Here is a 17,801-nt window from a genome sequence, read left to right as displayed (position 1 = left end):
TATTTTAATATTTTTCTTCCACAGCCTTTCAGACAGAAGGGAAACTCTATTTAATACTGGACTTTCTCAGGGGAGGAGATGTATTTACTCGCTTATCCAAAGAGGTAAATCTATGTCCTTTTTTTCACTGCTATGTAAGCTTTAGTCTGTTGATTTTAGTCTGGAAACGAAAATACAAATGTTAATATTCTTCAAACCCAAAGGTGATGTAAGGATGAAAGTTACACAGAAATATAGTCTACATTTAATGTTCTTTAGTATTTGAATGATATCTTGCAAGCATGGGCACCACAAGGTCATATCAATTCTGGTTATGTTCACATTTAATCATATTATGACTTGAATTCCATATGGAAAATGAGTGCTTCTTTAAGCTTTTCATGTACATGATTCAATTGTTTGTTTGTTTGTACATGATTCAAATTGAATCGTTTCACCGGCGCCGTCACGAATGGCAGCCACTCCAGCAGCTCCCGTGTTATTTTTCGATTGTTCTCAGTTATTTTCGATTGTTCTCAGCTTAGGGATGCTGCTGGAAAAGTGAATTTCCCTTCGGGGATGAATAAAGTATCTATCTATCTATCTATCTATTTATTAAGTTCTTGTCAGTTTGTAGCCTTGATCAGCTTCTTTCTAGCGTTTTCGGCACGGGAACTGAAGTAATTAGGGTTCGCACTGTTCCTTGAAAATGCTTAATGTTGTTTTCAAAGTCAAGAAAACGCTTGAATTTTGGGTGAAGTGCTTGAAAATGTTTGCCACTGCCATGTTTTTTTAGTAGTCTGGTTCTATAAATGAAAAAATAAGAAAAAAAAATGGGGGAAAAAGTGCATGAAAATTAAGCAGACACGCCTGCACTGGTGTCTTGTCATTATGGCGTTGTCTTGTGAAGCGTCACTGCCCCCTACTGGTCGCATCCAAGAGGATGGCTCTACTTAGAAACCCGGCTTTTTTGGCTCAGCTCACTGAGAAGAACCAGCTCTTTCGGTTTCTTAAAGACTCCTCAAATTTTTTATTTTTTTATGATGTATTAATAAAATATTATGAACCAAATTATTTACCAATCTCATATGTTTGCAGGGGATTACTGAAAAACACATGAAATATAAATTTAAATACACACAGATATTCAAAAAATAAAAACAATTTTAGCGTTTTACACAATGAACAGATTGCAAGTCAAACAACAACGCAAAATCCTTAAGAATTAAAAAAAACAAAATTCAAATTAAATTATGACATAAAATAAAATGAATGATATAATGGAAAAATAAAAATAAATAACTAATTGCAGTTCGATTTAAACCAATTCAGACACAAGTTCTCTGAAAAACGTGCAGAAAATGTAAATCAAAATAAGGAAAGCAATAAGCACAAGATCAGCAGTCTCTAAGTCTGGAAGATTGATTGCACTCTGGTTGGTAGGAAAATCTAATCTCATCTCATTAGCTGTACCGCTTATCCTCAGTAGGGTTGCGGGGTGCTGGAGCCCATCCCAGCAATCATCGGGCAGTGGGCAGGGGACACCCTCAACTGGTTGCCAGCCAATCGCAGGGCACACAGGGACAGACAACTCGCTTGCTCATTCACACCTAGGGACAATTTGGACCGGCCAATCCACCTGAAATGCATGTCTTTGGAATGTGGGAGGAAACCGGAGTGCCCGGAGGAAACCCACGCAAGCACGGGGAGAACATACAAACTCCGCACAGAAAGTCCAGTAGCTGGATTTGAACCCACACAGGAGATTCCCAAGACCTTAGAACTGTGCCGCACACGCGCTAACCACTGCGCTGCCGTGCTGCCCGGTAGCAAAATCTATATAATTAAAATGATTTAAACATTTGAATGTTTTTTTTTCTGAGGTTTTATGCATACAGTGCCTCTTTTTTCACATAAGGAGTCTCAAATGGCTGCTCAGACCACAGATTATTACAAACTACAGACTATTATTACACCATCCCCTAATCCAAAATCTACATAAGGGCAGGAAAAAACTCAAACCTCAACATAAAGGACATGAAAAAAAATTGAGAATGGACCGCACACGAGGATGACCAGGATGTCCAGGCTGCAATGGATGTTACGATAACACATATTACACAGATATTGTCAACAGGAAACATAGGTAATTCATAAGCTAGAGAATAGAAGTGTGTTTTAAGCCTCGATTTAAACAGTTCCACAGAGGTTGCAGATTGTATCTCAGGGGGCAAAGCATCCCACAACACTGGGCCCAAATGGAGAACGCTCTGGAACTTCCGGTTCTCTCCTTGGCTCTTGGGATCACTAGTAGACCAGTTTTTTCAAGCCTGTGCGTGATTTTGTATAATACAAGTGTGATGGAGCCATTCTGTGTATGCATTGTTGAGGCAGAATGACAGAAATCACATCAGTTTATAGCAGCATTAAGCTTAAAACACACTTCTATAGCATATCCTGGAAGGGGGATTACCTCATGTGCTGTCCCTTCTCAAGCTTTCTTCATTTTCCTCATGTTGAGGTTTTTGAGTTTTTCCTTGCCCTCATGTCTGTTTTAGATCAGGGGATGGTGTAATAATAGTCTGTGGTTTGCAGTAATCAGTGTTCTGTGCAGCCCTTTGAAACATTTTGTGATTAAGGGCTATACAAATAAACATGACTTGACGCATTGACATAAAAAGATCATAGATGGGAACAGCTCGAAATAGCACAAATTATGTGCTACCAGCAAGATAACGACTTTATTTTAAACATCACAGTAATCAAAAATGGAGTATAAAAACATGAATTATTGACATTGGTAATCGTGTAGGACCCCTGGATGTGTCATTGCCAGTGAATTGTCTTCATCTGAGTTCAGAAAGTAAATCTGTCTAGTTCTTAACAGGTTATGTTTACAGAGGAAGATGTGAAATTCTACCTTGCAGAGCTGGCTCTGGCCCTTGACCACCTGCACAACCTGGGGATAGTTTACAGAGATCTCAAGCCAGAGAAGTATGAAATCTCGCCATCACCCCTGAACTTGCACACACAGACAATAACCCCCTTCCCACAAAGATGTCAGTTTTTTCATGGTTTGTAACCCCAAACCCCGCAAATTCTTCAAAACAGTCCCTATATTGACTCATTTACGATTAATTGAGTGGCATCTGGTATATTAATATTCTTTTTCTTTTTTTCCCTCCTTTTTCCCCCACCTGCAGTATCTTACTTGACGAAGCTGGACATGTAAAGTTAACAGGTAGGTTTTTCACCAGATAACCATTCCCCATCGACCTTAGATGGGTTTCACACAAAAAAGCTACCATCTGTCAATGGTCAAAGACATGGTCAAGACTTGAGCAATTTTATCTGGGGTCATGTTTTTGTTTGCCAGATGAGTCCTAATCGGATGTCATTGTGTACAGACTTTGGGCTGAGCAAAGAATCAGTGGATGCTGATAAGAAGGCTTATTCGTTCTGTGGTACGGTGGAGTATATGGCCCCTGAGGTGGTCAACAGGAGAGGACACACGCAGAGCGCCGACTGGTGGTCGCTGGGAGTACTAATGGTATGCACATTTTGTAAATACCCAAACAATAGATTGTGTTCTTTTTTCAGTAAGCCAAAGTTTCCAAACACTATTACATTTGGTTCCTCACCATGATCAAAGAGCTTGTGAGTTACTGCAATTGCATTGAAAATGTCCTAATGAGGATAAGCGGTACGGCTAATGAGATGAGATGAGATGTCCATCATCTGCAATAAATAACACAACAGTAGTTTATTTTGTATAACAAACATGGAAACAAAAAACAACAAAACACTCCCCACCGCAAAAAAATCAGACCTACCACTTTTTTTTTTTTTTCACTCGATTGGTTGTCATTCAATGACTTGCCTTCTCAAATGTTTGCAGTTTGAGATGCTAACAGGAACGTTACCATTCCAAGGGAAAGATCGCAATGAAACCATGAACATGATCCTCAAGTGAGTTACACGGGAACACGACTGCTCTCCTTAACTCTGAAGGCTATAAGATGACAAAGGATTAGAATGTCCCTGTCGCCTCCTACTCCATAGCTGAAACTTTACATGCGGTTGTATGTAGCGTTTTCATTTGTTTATTTTCATTCAAATTGGGCGCAATGTAACTTATATGTGGACTATTGTGGTTCTTTGAGTCTATTCGGGTTAGCATTGTCAACCTAAATTTTCGTCTTCTCAAACCTGCCAGCGAAAAAATGACAATTTCTTCAGACAACTTTTTTTCGATCCTATAGTCTTTTCATGCTAAATCTATACTGCAGCATAGAAGAGCAGGAGCAGTAGCAGCAATAGACTTTGTCTTGGATGGAATATTTTTTGGGATGAAACTTGACTAAATAAAATACTGATACTTGTTGGGCTGATAACAGACCAATATCTTTATCAAGGAAACAATATCTGCATTGAAGTTTAAGTGATGCTATAGTTTTTATTCAATTCATTAACTGATAAACAGAAATGTAACCGGAATGTCAAAATTGTGACTTTTTCCAAAATATTTGCTTAGTCTTAATGTAGCCTTAATTGAGTTCTCAATTGGTCACTGGCGGAAAGGCAACCCATAAACCACAAAAGTGAATTTATCACTTTAGAGAGTGCATTTCTGGAGAAGGATAATCTCTGATGATTGCTGATATTTGTTCTCAAACATTTTAGTAAAAAGGCTTTGTTTTAACAGCGCTTTAACAACTTAACAATATTAGAATGCAGTCAGTTTATTTTACTTGACCTTTTTTCTCCAAGAGTATATTGTAAAGGCTTTGATAGCATTAAGATGCTTCAGAACAGCGACGGGATGTTCGCATCCTTACCACATGCTAAAGCGTTACATGCATGATGCCCAAAGGTAATAGAAAAAAGCTTCAGCTTTGCATGTTTGAAGAATTATATTTAAACCTTTGACCTGTACTTCTTTATGCAAAAATTGCTCGATGAAAAACGAAACTACTACATTTAACTATAAGGAATTTGAATTTGTATTGCTCATATCAAAGCATGAAAATATTTGTTGATTTGAATATGATTAGTTGTTTGGCACCGATCTTTGATATGCTTTTGCGTACATTTTTTTTATTGTAAGTACCAAAAGGCAATGGTTTTATTTGGACAAAGACTCGAGCTTTCTTGCTTTTTTCCCCCTTCAGAGCAAAGCTAGGAATGCCTCAGTTCCTGAGTCTGGAAGCCCAAAGTTTGCTGAGAATGCTGTTTAAACGTAACCCTACCAATAGATTAGGTGAGCAAATAGTATTTTTGTTATAGAGTGAAAAAAACCATGATACTGCTGTGAAGATATTTTTTTTTTGTCGTTTTATTGTCATTTTTTTAACATTAGCTTATTTGCTAGTGGCATTCACTTCAATATTGTGCAGGATACCACAAAAGAAATGTGTGAAAGTGTAGATACATTTAGAAAATGTACAACTTGGTAGTGCTTGCTTTAGTGAATTAATCTGATCTGTGCCTTAAGGGGCCGGACCCGATGGCGTGGAAGAGATCAAACGTCATGCTTTCTTCTCCACCATTGACTGGAATGTAAGCGCACCTTCACACAAACACTTCCCACATACCTGCTCAATCACACATGAACCTGCAGCTTCTGTTCAAAATTTCACACTTCTCAAACGTCCAGCTCGGCATTTAATTTCTCTGTGCCAGCACTCTGTGTGCATTTGGGCAGATGCCAAGGTCTGACTGTGTGTTCACTAATAGCTCTGTATGAGTGTTCATCAGCTAGCAGGGCACTAATGGCTGGACAAAACTGTAGAGAAATGGGAGGGAGTTCTGTAATTGGGGGGTATTGACCTTTTTTCAAAGATGAACTATTTCTCGAAGGTGCCAGAGCATGTCACACAAAATGCATATTTCACATCCGTTCTACAAGAATTCCACTTTAAAGTGAGCCAGACGTTTCACCGTAGCATCAACTAAGAGATCTAACGGGTATCTTACGTTCTGTGAGCTAAAAGTGGCAGTTATAGTATGTGAAGACTCTTTACCATTATCAGAATAGCATCCATCCAATAAGGATAAAGAGAATACTGCTGGAAAAATCTATTACCTAAACTGTCAGAGGTTCACAACATAAAAATATATCAGGATCTAAGATTTTAAGCCAGTAAATTTTGTAGTCTGGATTTAAAATAGTCTAGAATTTTGTTCCAGCAAAGTCAAGTCACATTTATTTGTATGGCCCTTAATCGCAAAACGTCTCAAAGGACTGCACAGGTTACAATTACCATCCCCTGATCTTAAACCAACATGTGGGCAAGGAAAAACTCAAAACCTCAGCACGAGGAAAAACCGAAACTTTGAGAAGGGCCTCACAAGTGGTAATCCCGCTTCCAGGGTGACCAGGGTGCAATAGATTTAGCATTGGGTAACAGTACACAAGACATAGTGAACATCAATAAAAGAAAACAATAGGTAATATTTCAAAATTTGTCCAGAAAGTGCATGACTGCAACAATGCGTCAAGTCTGCAAAATAGTCCAAAAAGTCAATTTCAGCAACAACGCAGCTTCCCATCTCTGCCGGTTGGTCGATGCAGGCCTTGACATGCTTCAGGCCCAGACACTAGTTCGCTGGCTCATCTCAAATCGTCCTTCTGCCTCGTATCACCACCAACCAGGCACTCGGAAAAAGACGGGAAAAGAAAAGTATGAGGCATCAATCATAAGCTATTGAATAGTAGTGGGTCTTAAGTCTAGATTTAAAAACTGAGGTTGCAGATCTTTCATCCAGAGGCAGAGCATTCCGCAGCCCCGGGGCCCAGATGGAGTTTGCTCTTGAGCCTGCAGACTTCTTCTTGGCCCTTGGAGTCACAAGTACACCAGCATTTTCCAAGCGGAGGGTCTGTGCAGGAACATAGGAGGAAATCAATTCAGAGAGATAAGATAGTGCAAGTCCATGCAAATGTTAGTAAAAGAACCTTAAAGTCACATCTTATCGGACTGGGTAATATAGAGTCACATTGGAGTGATATGGACTGTTCTAGTGCACATATTTTTACACATTTTAAACATCCTTCAGTAGCTTGTGTACACAGGTGGGTAGAGTAACCAAATATTTTACTCAACTAAAAGTACTGTTACTTCAGAATATTATTCAAGTAGAAGTAAAAATAGTCATCCAAATACTTACTTGAGTAAAAGTTAAAAAGTACTTGGTGAAAAAATTACTCAAGTCCTGAGTAAATTTAGCAAAGTCGTGTTTATTTTTTTTTTAAACAAATCAGATCATCAAATTATCAAAATCCATCCAATTAACAAAAAATACATTTTATTTAAAGTAGATTAAAATAATCAACGTAAATTCAAGTGCTTTATTAAACAACGAAATAAATATAATATAAATCAAATCAATAAATCAAGTAGCACATTTTTATCTGAAAAACAAGATAGCCCATGAACATGGACAAAGGAGACATTGCATATTGTAGCTGGTGTTTGGCACCCTTTTTAAGGGGAACATGCTTTTGATGTGAGGCCAGGGGTGTTCCTCTTCTTCTGTGTTTTCATAGTCTGTATTACCAAGTGACATTTTCGTTCCGTTTCATCTGTAAACCACATTTCCCCTGCTGCAGTTGAACATGGTCACATGACGAGGCTGCGACGTTTGATTGGTTAAACATGGTAGAGCCTGGCGGAGTTACCCGCCAGAATAAATGAGTCTTAGCGGAGGGGATTTATTAAGTAACGACTTCAATGTTGCCTAATGTAGCGGAGTAAAAGTATCATTTTTTTCTTCACAAATATTCTCAGGTAAAAGTATAGGGATCTAAAAATACTCCTAGAAATACAAAACTACCCAGAATTACTCAAGTAAATATACTCCGCTCCTACCCACATACCCTCTGCTTTTGAACCACAAGAACCAAAGTGTAAAAATGTGACTCCCTTCAGAAACTGTACAGGAGAGAGCTGCAGCCCCCATTCAAGCCAGCTCCAGGTAAACCGGACGACACCTTCTGCTTTGATCCAGAGTTCACTGCAAAGACACCTAAAGGTAAATATACACATAATTTATTGGCTGGTTGTATATTTTTTGTCTAATATTATGCAGCATGATCGTTTGCTTCTTCAGACTCCCCAGGTATTCCCCCCAGCGCAAATGCCCATCAACTCTTTAAAGGGTTCAGTTTTGTTGCTCCAACACCGATGGACGAAAACAAAAGTTCGCCACTCCTCAGTATACTTCCAATAGTTCAGGTAATTTTCTGTCACTGTTCTCAAAACAAGATTTAGATGTAGGCTTGTTGATAACAATCAGAGGAATCATTCTGGCTATTGTAGGGGAGTTTTTCAAATTTACACACTTCAGATCCTTTCTAACATATAGCACCCTCTTTTGGTAAACTACTACTCAAAGGTAGACAAAAGTTTTGTTTGTTTCAACAGTCGGTGGACTCAACAAGCAATTTAATCGCTTTTATCTTCTTCATACTTTTCAGATGCACGCAGGATCCATGTTCGCAGATCTTTACGAGCTGCAGGAGGACATAGGAGTCGGCTCCTACTCCATTTGCAAACGTTGTGTGCACAGAATCTCTGGCATGGACTTTGCTGTAAAGGTGACCAGTCAATGACTTTTCAACTACTACTGAAATATCAGTCCAAAATATCAACTGTAGGCATATGACATAGAATAGAATAGAATATAGCTTTATTGTCATTGATACAAAATGGGTTGAACATAATGTGATAACGGAATTGGGGGTGGCACCCCAGTATCACATTTAACAGTGAGGATAAAAGAAGATAAAGGAACAAAGAAGATAAGGTTATAATTTGCACATTATGAAGGAACAAACATTTAGCAAGTTTTGCTGCAGAATAAATTTTCACATGGTGTTTCCATTTTTAGCGCTGTTAAATTCGGCATCAAGTGTTCATAATAGCATTGCTAAAGTGCGTGTTGTAGTGTCCGATTTGTTAGCCGCTAAAGCGGTGTATTTCTTTTTAGCTATTCCATACTCGATCTCTTCAAAGGACATTTTATAATTTTCCATCACATTGAGTGACAATCGAGGATTGTACCTTATTATGTTATCGCTTAACCACTTGTGTTTGTAGTTTTATATTGAAAAACGATTGTCTGTTTTTCTTTTAATATATCTTCCTTATACCCTCTCACAAGACAGTTTTTCATGTCATCAGAATTTAATATAAAAAACACCAGCGTTTAGGTTAGGTTGTTTTCTCCAAAAATAAAATATTTTAACCCCCCAAATATATACACTGTGCAGCAGAGGTGTCCAACCTTTTTCAAGTGGAGAGCTACTTTTTTGTTACTTATTACCACAACGGGCAAAGAGTTTCATATGCATTTCTAAAAATACGACTTGTCTTGTTATTACTATGTTGTGATTAAGTTAGTACCAGGTTAATTATTAGAAGTAGGGTTAAATAGATTTTGTCAACCACTTAAAATTCAGGAGCCTAAACCCGAGTTTTAAATCCTAACTCTTGCACCAACCTTGTTTTGGAACCCTAAAATCAGTCTAAACCCCTAACCTGCAACCTAAACCCTGGCTCCTAACTATTGCCCTACACCTAACTCAAGCTTTAACCCTAGTCCTAACCCTGTTCCAAACCATAACACTAGCTCTAATCCCATTTTAGAACCCTATATTCAAGTTAGAGCCATCTTATGGAGCTCAGAACCTAGTTTCTAACCCTAAACCTTAACTCGAGCTGTAACCCTGTTTCGGAACCCTACATTTGGTTGAATACCCTAATAAGAAGCCTTACCTTAATTTCTAATCCTAGTCCTAATCGTATTTTTGAACAATAAAACAAATTTAAAAGCCTCATTTGAAGCCCAAGTTCTATCCCCCAGCCTTAGCCGAACACCTAACATAGCAACAATATCAAGCATTTACCTTAAATTTTTCAAACCCAGCACTGGTGAGTAATTTTCAGAACCGGTCTGCAGGCACTTCAGCTTTCCTGAGGGGGCACCCTTATGCCCAAGGGCACCCCGTTCTCTTATTAAATGCCCTCCTTCCGACCTGATTCACCCTGCAGCAGCCCTGAGACTCTCATGCTAGAGTTTCTTCATCATAGTAGAGCAGTTTTTATAGAACCTTTTATTGACACAAATGCTTGATCATAACTATTTACAAGTACTTTGAAACAAGTTAGACAAGTGCTTGGTAAGTTGCGACCATTTTTGTGTGCGAATACTAACTAGGTCATCAGACAGAATAGCTGGCGCACAACGGGCACGGCCCCTCATTTGGAAGAAAAATTATACATGACGCTCATTCAGAATGCCAGAACAAATAGAACATCCCTTTTGAATGAAAATTAAATATTATTTTTTCAGCCTTTTCATTTCAACTGTGGTGTTAACATGGAGCCTTTTCATTCCATTTGGCTGGATTCATTCCAATTTTAATGCATGGCTTCATGTAAACTATGCTTCTGTTGACACATTTTATAATGTGACTATTGGTTTCTATGCATTTAAAGGTGTTTAGGTATGTATTAAGAATTATTGTCAGAGTTCATTTACACGTATTACGCTTGATTGCCCTTGAATCATCATTTGTTTTAGATGTTTAAATAAATGATTTAAAAAATAATCTTCAACATTCGAGTCAAGTCATATTTTTGGACCGCCTTCAATCACAAAAAGTCTTAAAGGGCTGCACAGACCACTTAACTAATGGAGCATCAGCTGTTTTAAATTCTACAAAAGGGCAAAGCAAAACTCGAAATAATGAGATTTTTTTGTTCTGACTACGATCATTTTGAAATGCACATTTTGCAATTATTTCGCTTGCTGCAAGAGTGTGAGATTGGCAGAATTTGTTGAAAGTACTGTAATTATACTTATTTATCTGTAATTTAAAAATATATTACATTGATAGGGAAATGTGTGTGTGTGTGGTTGTTTATATATGTATGTATATATTTGTTTTTATATATATATATATATATATATATATATATATATACAGTAATCCCTCGGTTATCGCGGTTAATGGGGACCAAAACCACCCGCGAAAAGTGAAAATCCGCGAAGTAGCGACGCCCCTTCATAAATGCTTACAAAAAAAATATATATATATGTATGTTATATATACATATATATATATATATATATATTTTTAATTGTTTTATTTTATTATTATTATTTTTTAGACCCGCGAAGGTGGAACCGCAAAGTAGCGAGGTCCCACTGATATATATATATATATATATATATATATATATATATATATATATATAAAAAATCGCCGGGCTAATTTGCAGCAAATTCTCCTAGTTATTCCTGATATCCAGCAGAAAGCAGCACAACTTTTCACATCAGCTTAACACATCAATTAGGAATAAATAGATATCAAATTCATGTATTGTACTTTGATGTGACAGATAATCGACAAGAGTAAGAGGGATCCCTCCGAAGAGATTGAAATCCTGATGAGATACGGCCAACATCCCAACATCATTACACTGAAAGATGTCAGTAGAGCTTTTGTTGTCGTTTTGGTTTAATCAAACTCAAACCGTGTAAGACATTGTCGAACTTGTGTGTCACCATGTCAGGTGTACGATGAAGGAAGATTTGTGTATTTGGTGACGGAGCTGATGAAAGGTGGAGAACTGCTGGACAAGATCCTCAGGCAGAAGTTTTTCTCAGAGCGAGAGGCCAGTGCTGTGCTTTACACCATCGCTAAGACTGTTGACTACCTCCATTGTCAAGGGGTGAGGGAACATCATGCAACACACACCCAACATCCGTTCCATCTTTTCAAATCTGTTTTCAGGTAGTACATCGAGACCTGAAGCCCAGCAACATTTTATATATGGACGATTCTGGGAATGCAGACTCCATTAGGATCTGCGACTTTGGTTTTGCAAAGCAGCTTCGAGGGGGGAATGGCCTGCTTCTCACACCTTGCTATACTGCCAACTTTGTGGCACCAGAGGTAAGACAGAAAATGGAGGAAATACATCAAATAACCTTTGAGCTTTAGAGAATGACTTCACTGCGACCTATTTAAATACATTCTATTACACCGGTGGGACTTCAATCATTGACTGCCTTTAAATGTGTTCGTGTTTAGGTACTAATGCGGCAAGGTTATGATGCAGCCTGTGATATTTGGAGTCTAGGAGTTCTGTTATATACAATGTTGGCTGGGTAAGACCAAAACAGAAAATTTTGTCGTTTCTTGACTTTTATCAGATCAGCTTACTTTTGAAAGGTCTCATGCAAAACTCATCCTGGGTTTTACTAACACAATATTTATGCTTCTAAGTGTAAGTGTAAATGTAATGTATTCTTTCTTTTGGTAGTTACACGCCATTTGCGAATGGGCCAAATGACACACCAGAGGAGATTCTACTTCGAATAGGCTCTGGAAAATTTTCTTTAACAGGCGGTAACTGGGACACGGTTTCTGACACCTCAAAGGTAAAATGGCTTTAAAAACTAACTTGCGTGCACTTTCGTCTTGTTAACAAAACGGTCTGGTGTTGTCAAGATGAGTGCGCAATTTACTATTTGCTTTTATCTCTGGAATTATGTGTAACTGCTTCATGTTTATAAGTTTAGTCTCGTAGACACTGTAAACAAGGAGAGATTACATTAATGAACTTGAACACTTTAGACGATCCAGACCTTCAATAAGAAATTCCACCCTGTTTTAAAAGCCCTCCCCTTGAGCCCTCTTTCTTTCTATTAAACCTCCTATATTACAAAAAAACAGAAACCCCTTAAAAAGGTGAAGAATATCAAAGAACAGCAACAGAATTGGTGGATAATGTCAAGAATGTAAATAGCGCGTAATAGTCAAATCTTTGTAGGGTGAAGTTACCCTTTTTGTAGCTATGCAGTCAACTTGATATTCTTGTTGCAGGACCTTCTGTCCCACATGCTGCATGTGGATCCTCACCAGCGATACACAGCAGAGCAGGTTCTAAAGCATTCCTGGATTTCCTGCAGAGACTCACTGCCACACTTCCAGCTTACCCGCCATGATGCACCTCACCTCGTCAAGGTGTTTTTGTTGTTTTGAGGAGTTCAAAATTTCAAATGCAGTGGTACCTCTACATGCAAGCTTAATTTGTTCGAGGATCGAATTGCTTGTGTAACGAACGAACATTCCCATTATGAAATAATTAAAAACTAATAAGCCTGTCACCCAAATTACTAAAGGAAGTTAAAAGCTATAAAAATAGATCTTCTTGTTCACTAAAACACATTCAAATTGTAATCAAACTTGAAAAAAACTATTATCATATTAAAAATGCAAGTTTATTATGAGAGAGTCGCTGTAACAAAAGTGTGTATGTTGATTTTATGGCTCTTTGGGTCAAAAAGGTCCCCGACCCCTGCCTTATAAGTAAGGTCTTCTGCCCGATTCCTACCCCAAAACTCGGGTCAGGCATAACATTTCAATCATTACTTTGGGTTCAGGCCCGGCCAGGCTTCTTTCTCACTGACTTTTTTTTTTATATTATCCAACCGTCATTTGTTCTATGTTTCTTTTTCTTTTATGAGGATTTGCGCAGGGCAGCATGCACACTCATCGGCACATGCGGTCGGCAGTTAGTGCTCTCTGCGTTACGGTCGGTCACAGAGGAGACAGTTAACGGAGGGGGCATCGTCCACCAAAATACTCCTTTCTTCATTCTGAGTCCTCACAAATCAAATATGATATGCTTGGGGTTCGGTCCCTCAAAATAATTTAATTGGTCGGGCTGCGACTGATCCAGGCTTTCATACCAGCACGCTTGGTAGGGTCAGGCTGGAATTTTTTAGGCCTGATCTTCTCTCTGGTTTGCCTTTCCAGAACTCATCACTAAGGTCGCAAAAAGGAGCTATAAAATTTTATTATAAACGTGATCAAAACAAACTTGCTGCAGAATACAGGTATACAATGGTGTGGAATGGTGATGGCAGAAGGCGCATGTGGATACTGAACCGAGCTGATGGCGACAAGCCGTCTCATGCGGTCTCCAGTGGTAGCTCCGTTGACTGCTTTGGAACTGGATTTTCCTTCGTAAATTGAGGATTTTTGTGAAAAAATACAAATGAACTCGGGTAGTCTTGTGTGGAGAGGTGCTCGTAGAAAGAGGTACCATTGTAAAACACTGAAGAAAGTTAGAGCACTGCAACTGATCAAATGTTTTTCAGTTAGCTTATTCTAAGTTGCCATATGTCTATTCAAAAAAAATGTTTTGGGGTATGTTTCTCGAAGAAAGACCATACAATCTATAATCTGATATAAAGTATGTTTTCTTTCCAGGGAGCCATGGCTGCCACCTATTCAGCACTGAGCCAGAAAACAAGCCAGCCTGTGCTCGAACCTGTGGCCGCATCCAGTTTAGCCCAACGACGCAGCATGAAGAAACTCACCTCAACGGACATGTAGAAGCACGCACACCAACAAACATGGCCAGTCAAAGCTACCCAACTCCCTTATGAACATATTTATTTGAAAAGACGCACATGGCTCCATGCATGTGCCCTGATGACGAGGCTCCAATGCAAAGACTTCAGCCTAGAAGCGAGACTCAACTTGTATCTGTTACAGCTGGGGAGACTGACTTGTATTTATTTCCACAGCTTTCATATGCACTTGCCCTCTTCGCCTTTCATTCATTCTTCCCTGGGAAGAAACACACCAGCTGATGTTCTTCACTGTGATTGGCTGATTCGATGCTGCTTCGGTAAACTGTGCCCATCTCCCTCCGTCTCCCACTGCTCTTCATCTCTGTTCCATCAACCCCCCCTCCTCAGTTATTTTCCCTTTTTTCTGATTGTTTTTCCTCCCCCTTTTCTTCACAACTTGCAGTAAAACGTAGATGTTTGTAAGTGCCGGCAAGATCATGTTGACTGTGGTACAGGCCTCATTTGTTTGTTTACTCTAAGCCGACGACAAACAAAATGCTGCTTTTCCACATAATGCTAAATCTTAAAGATCACAATCGTCTTCTGGCACTTTGGGCAGTATAAATGCATGTGTGGACAGATGCTGTATTTGCTGAACCTTTAATTCGTGTTTGTGATGCTAACGATGTATCTAAAGAGGTTTCTAAGTGACTGCAGATAGACAACATGTCTGAAATGAATGTGAAACCGTGGCAACAAAAGTTCAAACTTGCACATATACAAATTACTTGCTAATTTATTTGGTATGCCTAGATTAAACAAATGCAGGGGTCTCCACTAATGAGGCTTTTACTCCATCGGTTTCAAAGAAATTGTGATTTTTTGTTTTAATGCTCAAAGAAAACGTTTTTTAAGGAAATCATAGCAACAGATTCAACCAAATAAAAACTCCCTACTATATAAAACAGCCATAGTTCTCATAGTTTATATTTATTGACCTTTGTTTGATCTGTGTGTACCTAGTACATTTGCAAATGATTGTATACATTGTATCTTAATATAAACAGTGAAGAGTTCTGATGATGAAGAGCGTGTGTGGGAGCTATAGGGAATTCTCTGGGGGGAATGATTTGCACCCCACCATACCAGAGTGGCTGAATTTAAAAAAAAGTTCCATAGATTTCTCTTTTAAAGACATTGTGGAAATTGTAAGATATTGTATTTATTTCATTTGATTTTTAAGATTCTATTTTTCTTTCAAGTTCTGTAAATATTGACATTAAAGAACATTATTGACATGCATTCATCTCCCCTCTTTGCTTTGTTCATTTCCATTATCAAAACAAACTTTTATTTATTCAAAGGAAAACATCTGTAATGCGCATTTTAAGGAATCTGAGGCACGTAAAGATGTATGCAAAATAAGTAAGGTTTACAGGTGTTTCACTGTTTGGTGCTTAAAATGATGTCATGTTTGCATAAAAAAAGGTCAACCAAATATTTGGAGCAGAATTATTTGCCTTCTGAAATGTTAGGTTATAGTCACTAAATACTTGTGCGGGTTTCCTTAAACGCTGAATTTCAATGGCACTAAAAATTAAAACTACTTGGGTGCGCATATGGTACTGAAAGTTAATTTGGAAAAATATTTTTCTTGGTGTATTGCACAAAACTAAGATAGCGGATTAAGCTGAGATATGTTTGTTATTCTGGCTTTGAAAAATACTATAAATTGTATAATTGCAAGTCATTCTACAGTCATTCATGTGGTATTTGTATGACGGTCAAGCTAAAAAAATTTTTTATTGCTATTTCTATTTAAGAATGCTTGTCAAAAAGCCATTCGTTTTAATGAATATGTATAATAATGTTGAACTTGATATTCTTAAAGTTACCCAAAATTTACTATTGTTATTTATTTATTTGGTGAGGGTTGTATACTACATACAGGTCCAACTCCTATTCATCTGTCCACTTGTCAAAATGGCTTGCCCTTTTTTGAGGATGTGGGATAAAGTTCACAGCTTGAGGTAGTCAACAGCACCACATCAGCTAAAAGCAGCGATGCTATGCTGTGACCCCAAACCGGACCTCTTATACACCACGGCTCCACCTAGAAATTCTGTCCATAAAAGTTAGAAACAGAATCAGTGAGGACAGCCCTGGCAGAGTTTAACTCCCACTGTAAAATAATCCGACAAATTGTTTTCGTTTTCCGACCCAATGTTTGGTTTTGTTTTTCTCATGTTCAAAATAAATTTTCTTTCATTCATTGCTGACCAAACTCTGGCAGCGGTCATGCAGGGATCACACAGCCCGGCTAAGACTGTCCGGTACCATATACTCCCAAAGAACCCTTCAGAGGGCTCCCTTGAGAACATAAGTAGATGCCTTCTTCATGTCTACAAAAGACATGCAGACGGGACAAGCTAACTCCCACGCACCCACAATGACCCTGCAGAGGGTGTAGAGCTGGTCCACTGTTCCAAGGCCCGATGATTTCATTACATTTAAACATGTAATTAGGGTTACTTTAACTTGATTACTTTCAATTACCTTTGGATTACTCCAATACCAAATATGCTAATAAAAGACAAAAGAAACTAAATATGAATAATATTACAAAATTTGGTGCAGGCTTGGGGAGTAACAGAACACATGGAACGGCAAAAAATGATGTTGGCAAGCTGTTGGGATAGTTTTGCCGGAGATCATGTAATAATGTGTACTTGTAGAATGCGTGTGCTGAGTCAAATGAGCCGACAGGTGGGGCCACTGTTCAGTTATTGACTGCCACTTTCTGCCATGAGAAGTAAACACGGATAAAAGGAAGGACTTCTGTCATAGGGTGATACATTTTGTATCCTGTTTTCTCGGTTTAAAATTGTTCACCTTCATTTGCCCCATCTGACTCTAAATGTAATATAGTCGTGTGTGCAAAGTAAAAACTGTCTTGCTCTTATGTAAATTACCACTTTGCTGTTCTTTTGTGTGTTTGTGTGACAGCAGACGATTGGAAAGCAGATGGAAAGAGGCACAAGGAAATGCTAGCAAGCGCCATTATACACACGCGTGCTTGCCTATGGAACAGCTGTCGTCCTCTCCCTGAATTGAGTCCATGTTGTCCCCCCCTTCTCTCTTTCCCGGCAGGATAATGCATGTGCGGCCTGGGAGCTGAGAGGTAAACAGTGAGGCTAATTGCTTTGACATGCTGCTCTTTGGTTTGGCCTCCTGGTGCTCATCAAGCACTTCGCTAATAAGTCTGTCTGGCAAGGAAGCAAAACTGGATTGTGTCTGTTAGGAAGCGCTCAAAAAAGGGAGAAAAAAAGGACACTCCTATGTCAATTTGTGACCCCGCATATGTTTTAGTGATGTGTCGTTTACAAACATAACGGCTCTATGCGACAACTCTTTGAAGCAAACGACGGGAGCTGGCTCCCTATTAATAA

General features: G+C 38.6%; 1 protein-coding gene across 2 annotated transcripts in view; it reads left to right on the top strand.

The window, feature by feature from the left end:
* Positions 1-15,654, top strand: part of rps6kal (ribosomal protein S6 kinase a, like) — a 28,011-nt gene extending 12,357 nt beyond the window's left edge. For both annotated transcript variants that reach the window (XM_088344407.1, XM_088344408.1), the window contains exons 6-22: positions 25-104; positions 2,867-2,973; positions 3,183-3,220; positions 3,387-3,529; positions 3,878-3,948; positions 5,151-5,239; positions 5,474-5,538; positions 7,908-8,010; positions 8,089-8,213; positions 8,456-8,575; positions 11,385-11,474; positions 11,559-11,717; positions 11,780-11,941; positions 12,080-12,156; positions 12,312-12,429; positions 12,875-13,015; positions 14,267-15,654. In XM_088344407.1, coding sequence (XP_088200533.1) covers positions 25-104; positions 2,867-2,973; positions 3,183-3,220; positions 3,387-3,529; positions 3,878-3,948; positions 5,151-5,239; positions 5,474-5,538; positions 7,908-8,010; positions 8,089-8,213; positions 8,456-8,575; positions 11,385-11,474; positions 11,559-11,717; positions 11,780-11,941; positions 12,080-12,156; positions 12,312-12,429; positions 12,875-13,015; positions 14,267-14,392 — 1,814 coding nt within the window. In that variant the 3' untranslated portion in view covers positions 14,393-15,654. The remainder of the gene's footprint in view (positions 1-24; positions 105-2,866; positions 2,974-3,182; positions 3,221-3,386; positions 3,530-3,877; positions 3,949-5,150; positions 5,240-5,473; positions 5,539-7,907; positions 8,011-8,088; positions 8,214-8,455; positions 8,576-11,384; positions 11,475-11,558; positions 11,718-11,779; positions 11,942-12,079; positions 12,157-12,311; positions 12,430-12,874; positions 13,016-14,266) is intronic.
* The last annotated feature ends 2,147 nt before the right edge of the window (positions 15,655-17,801 follow it).

Source organism: Urocampus carinirostris, chromosome 9, assembly GCF_059441175.1.
Source record: "Urocampus carinirostris isolate Australia breed hairy pipefish chromosome 9, RoL_Ucar_1.0, whole genome shotgun sequence".
In the NCBI taxonomy this organism is placed as follows: domain Eukaryota; kingdom Metazoa; phylum Chordata; class Actinopteri; order Syngnathiformes; family Syngnathidae; genus Urocampus; species Urocampus carinirostris.
The sequence above is the reverse complement of the archived record's forward strand: the minus strand, read 5'-3'. Positions and strand labels throughout refer to the sequence as shown.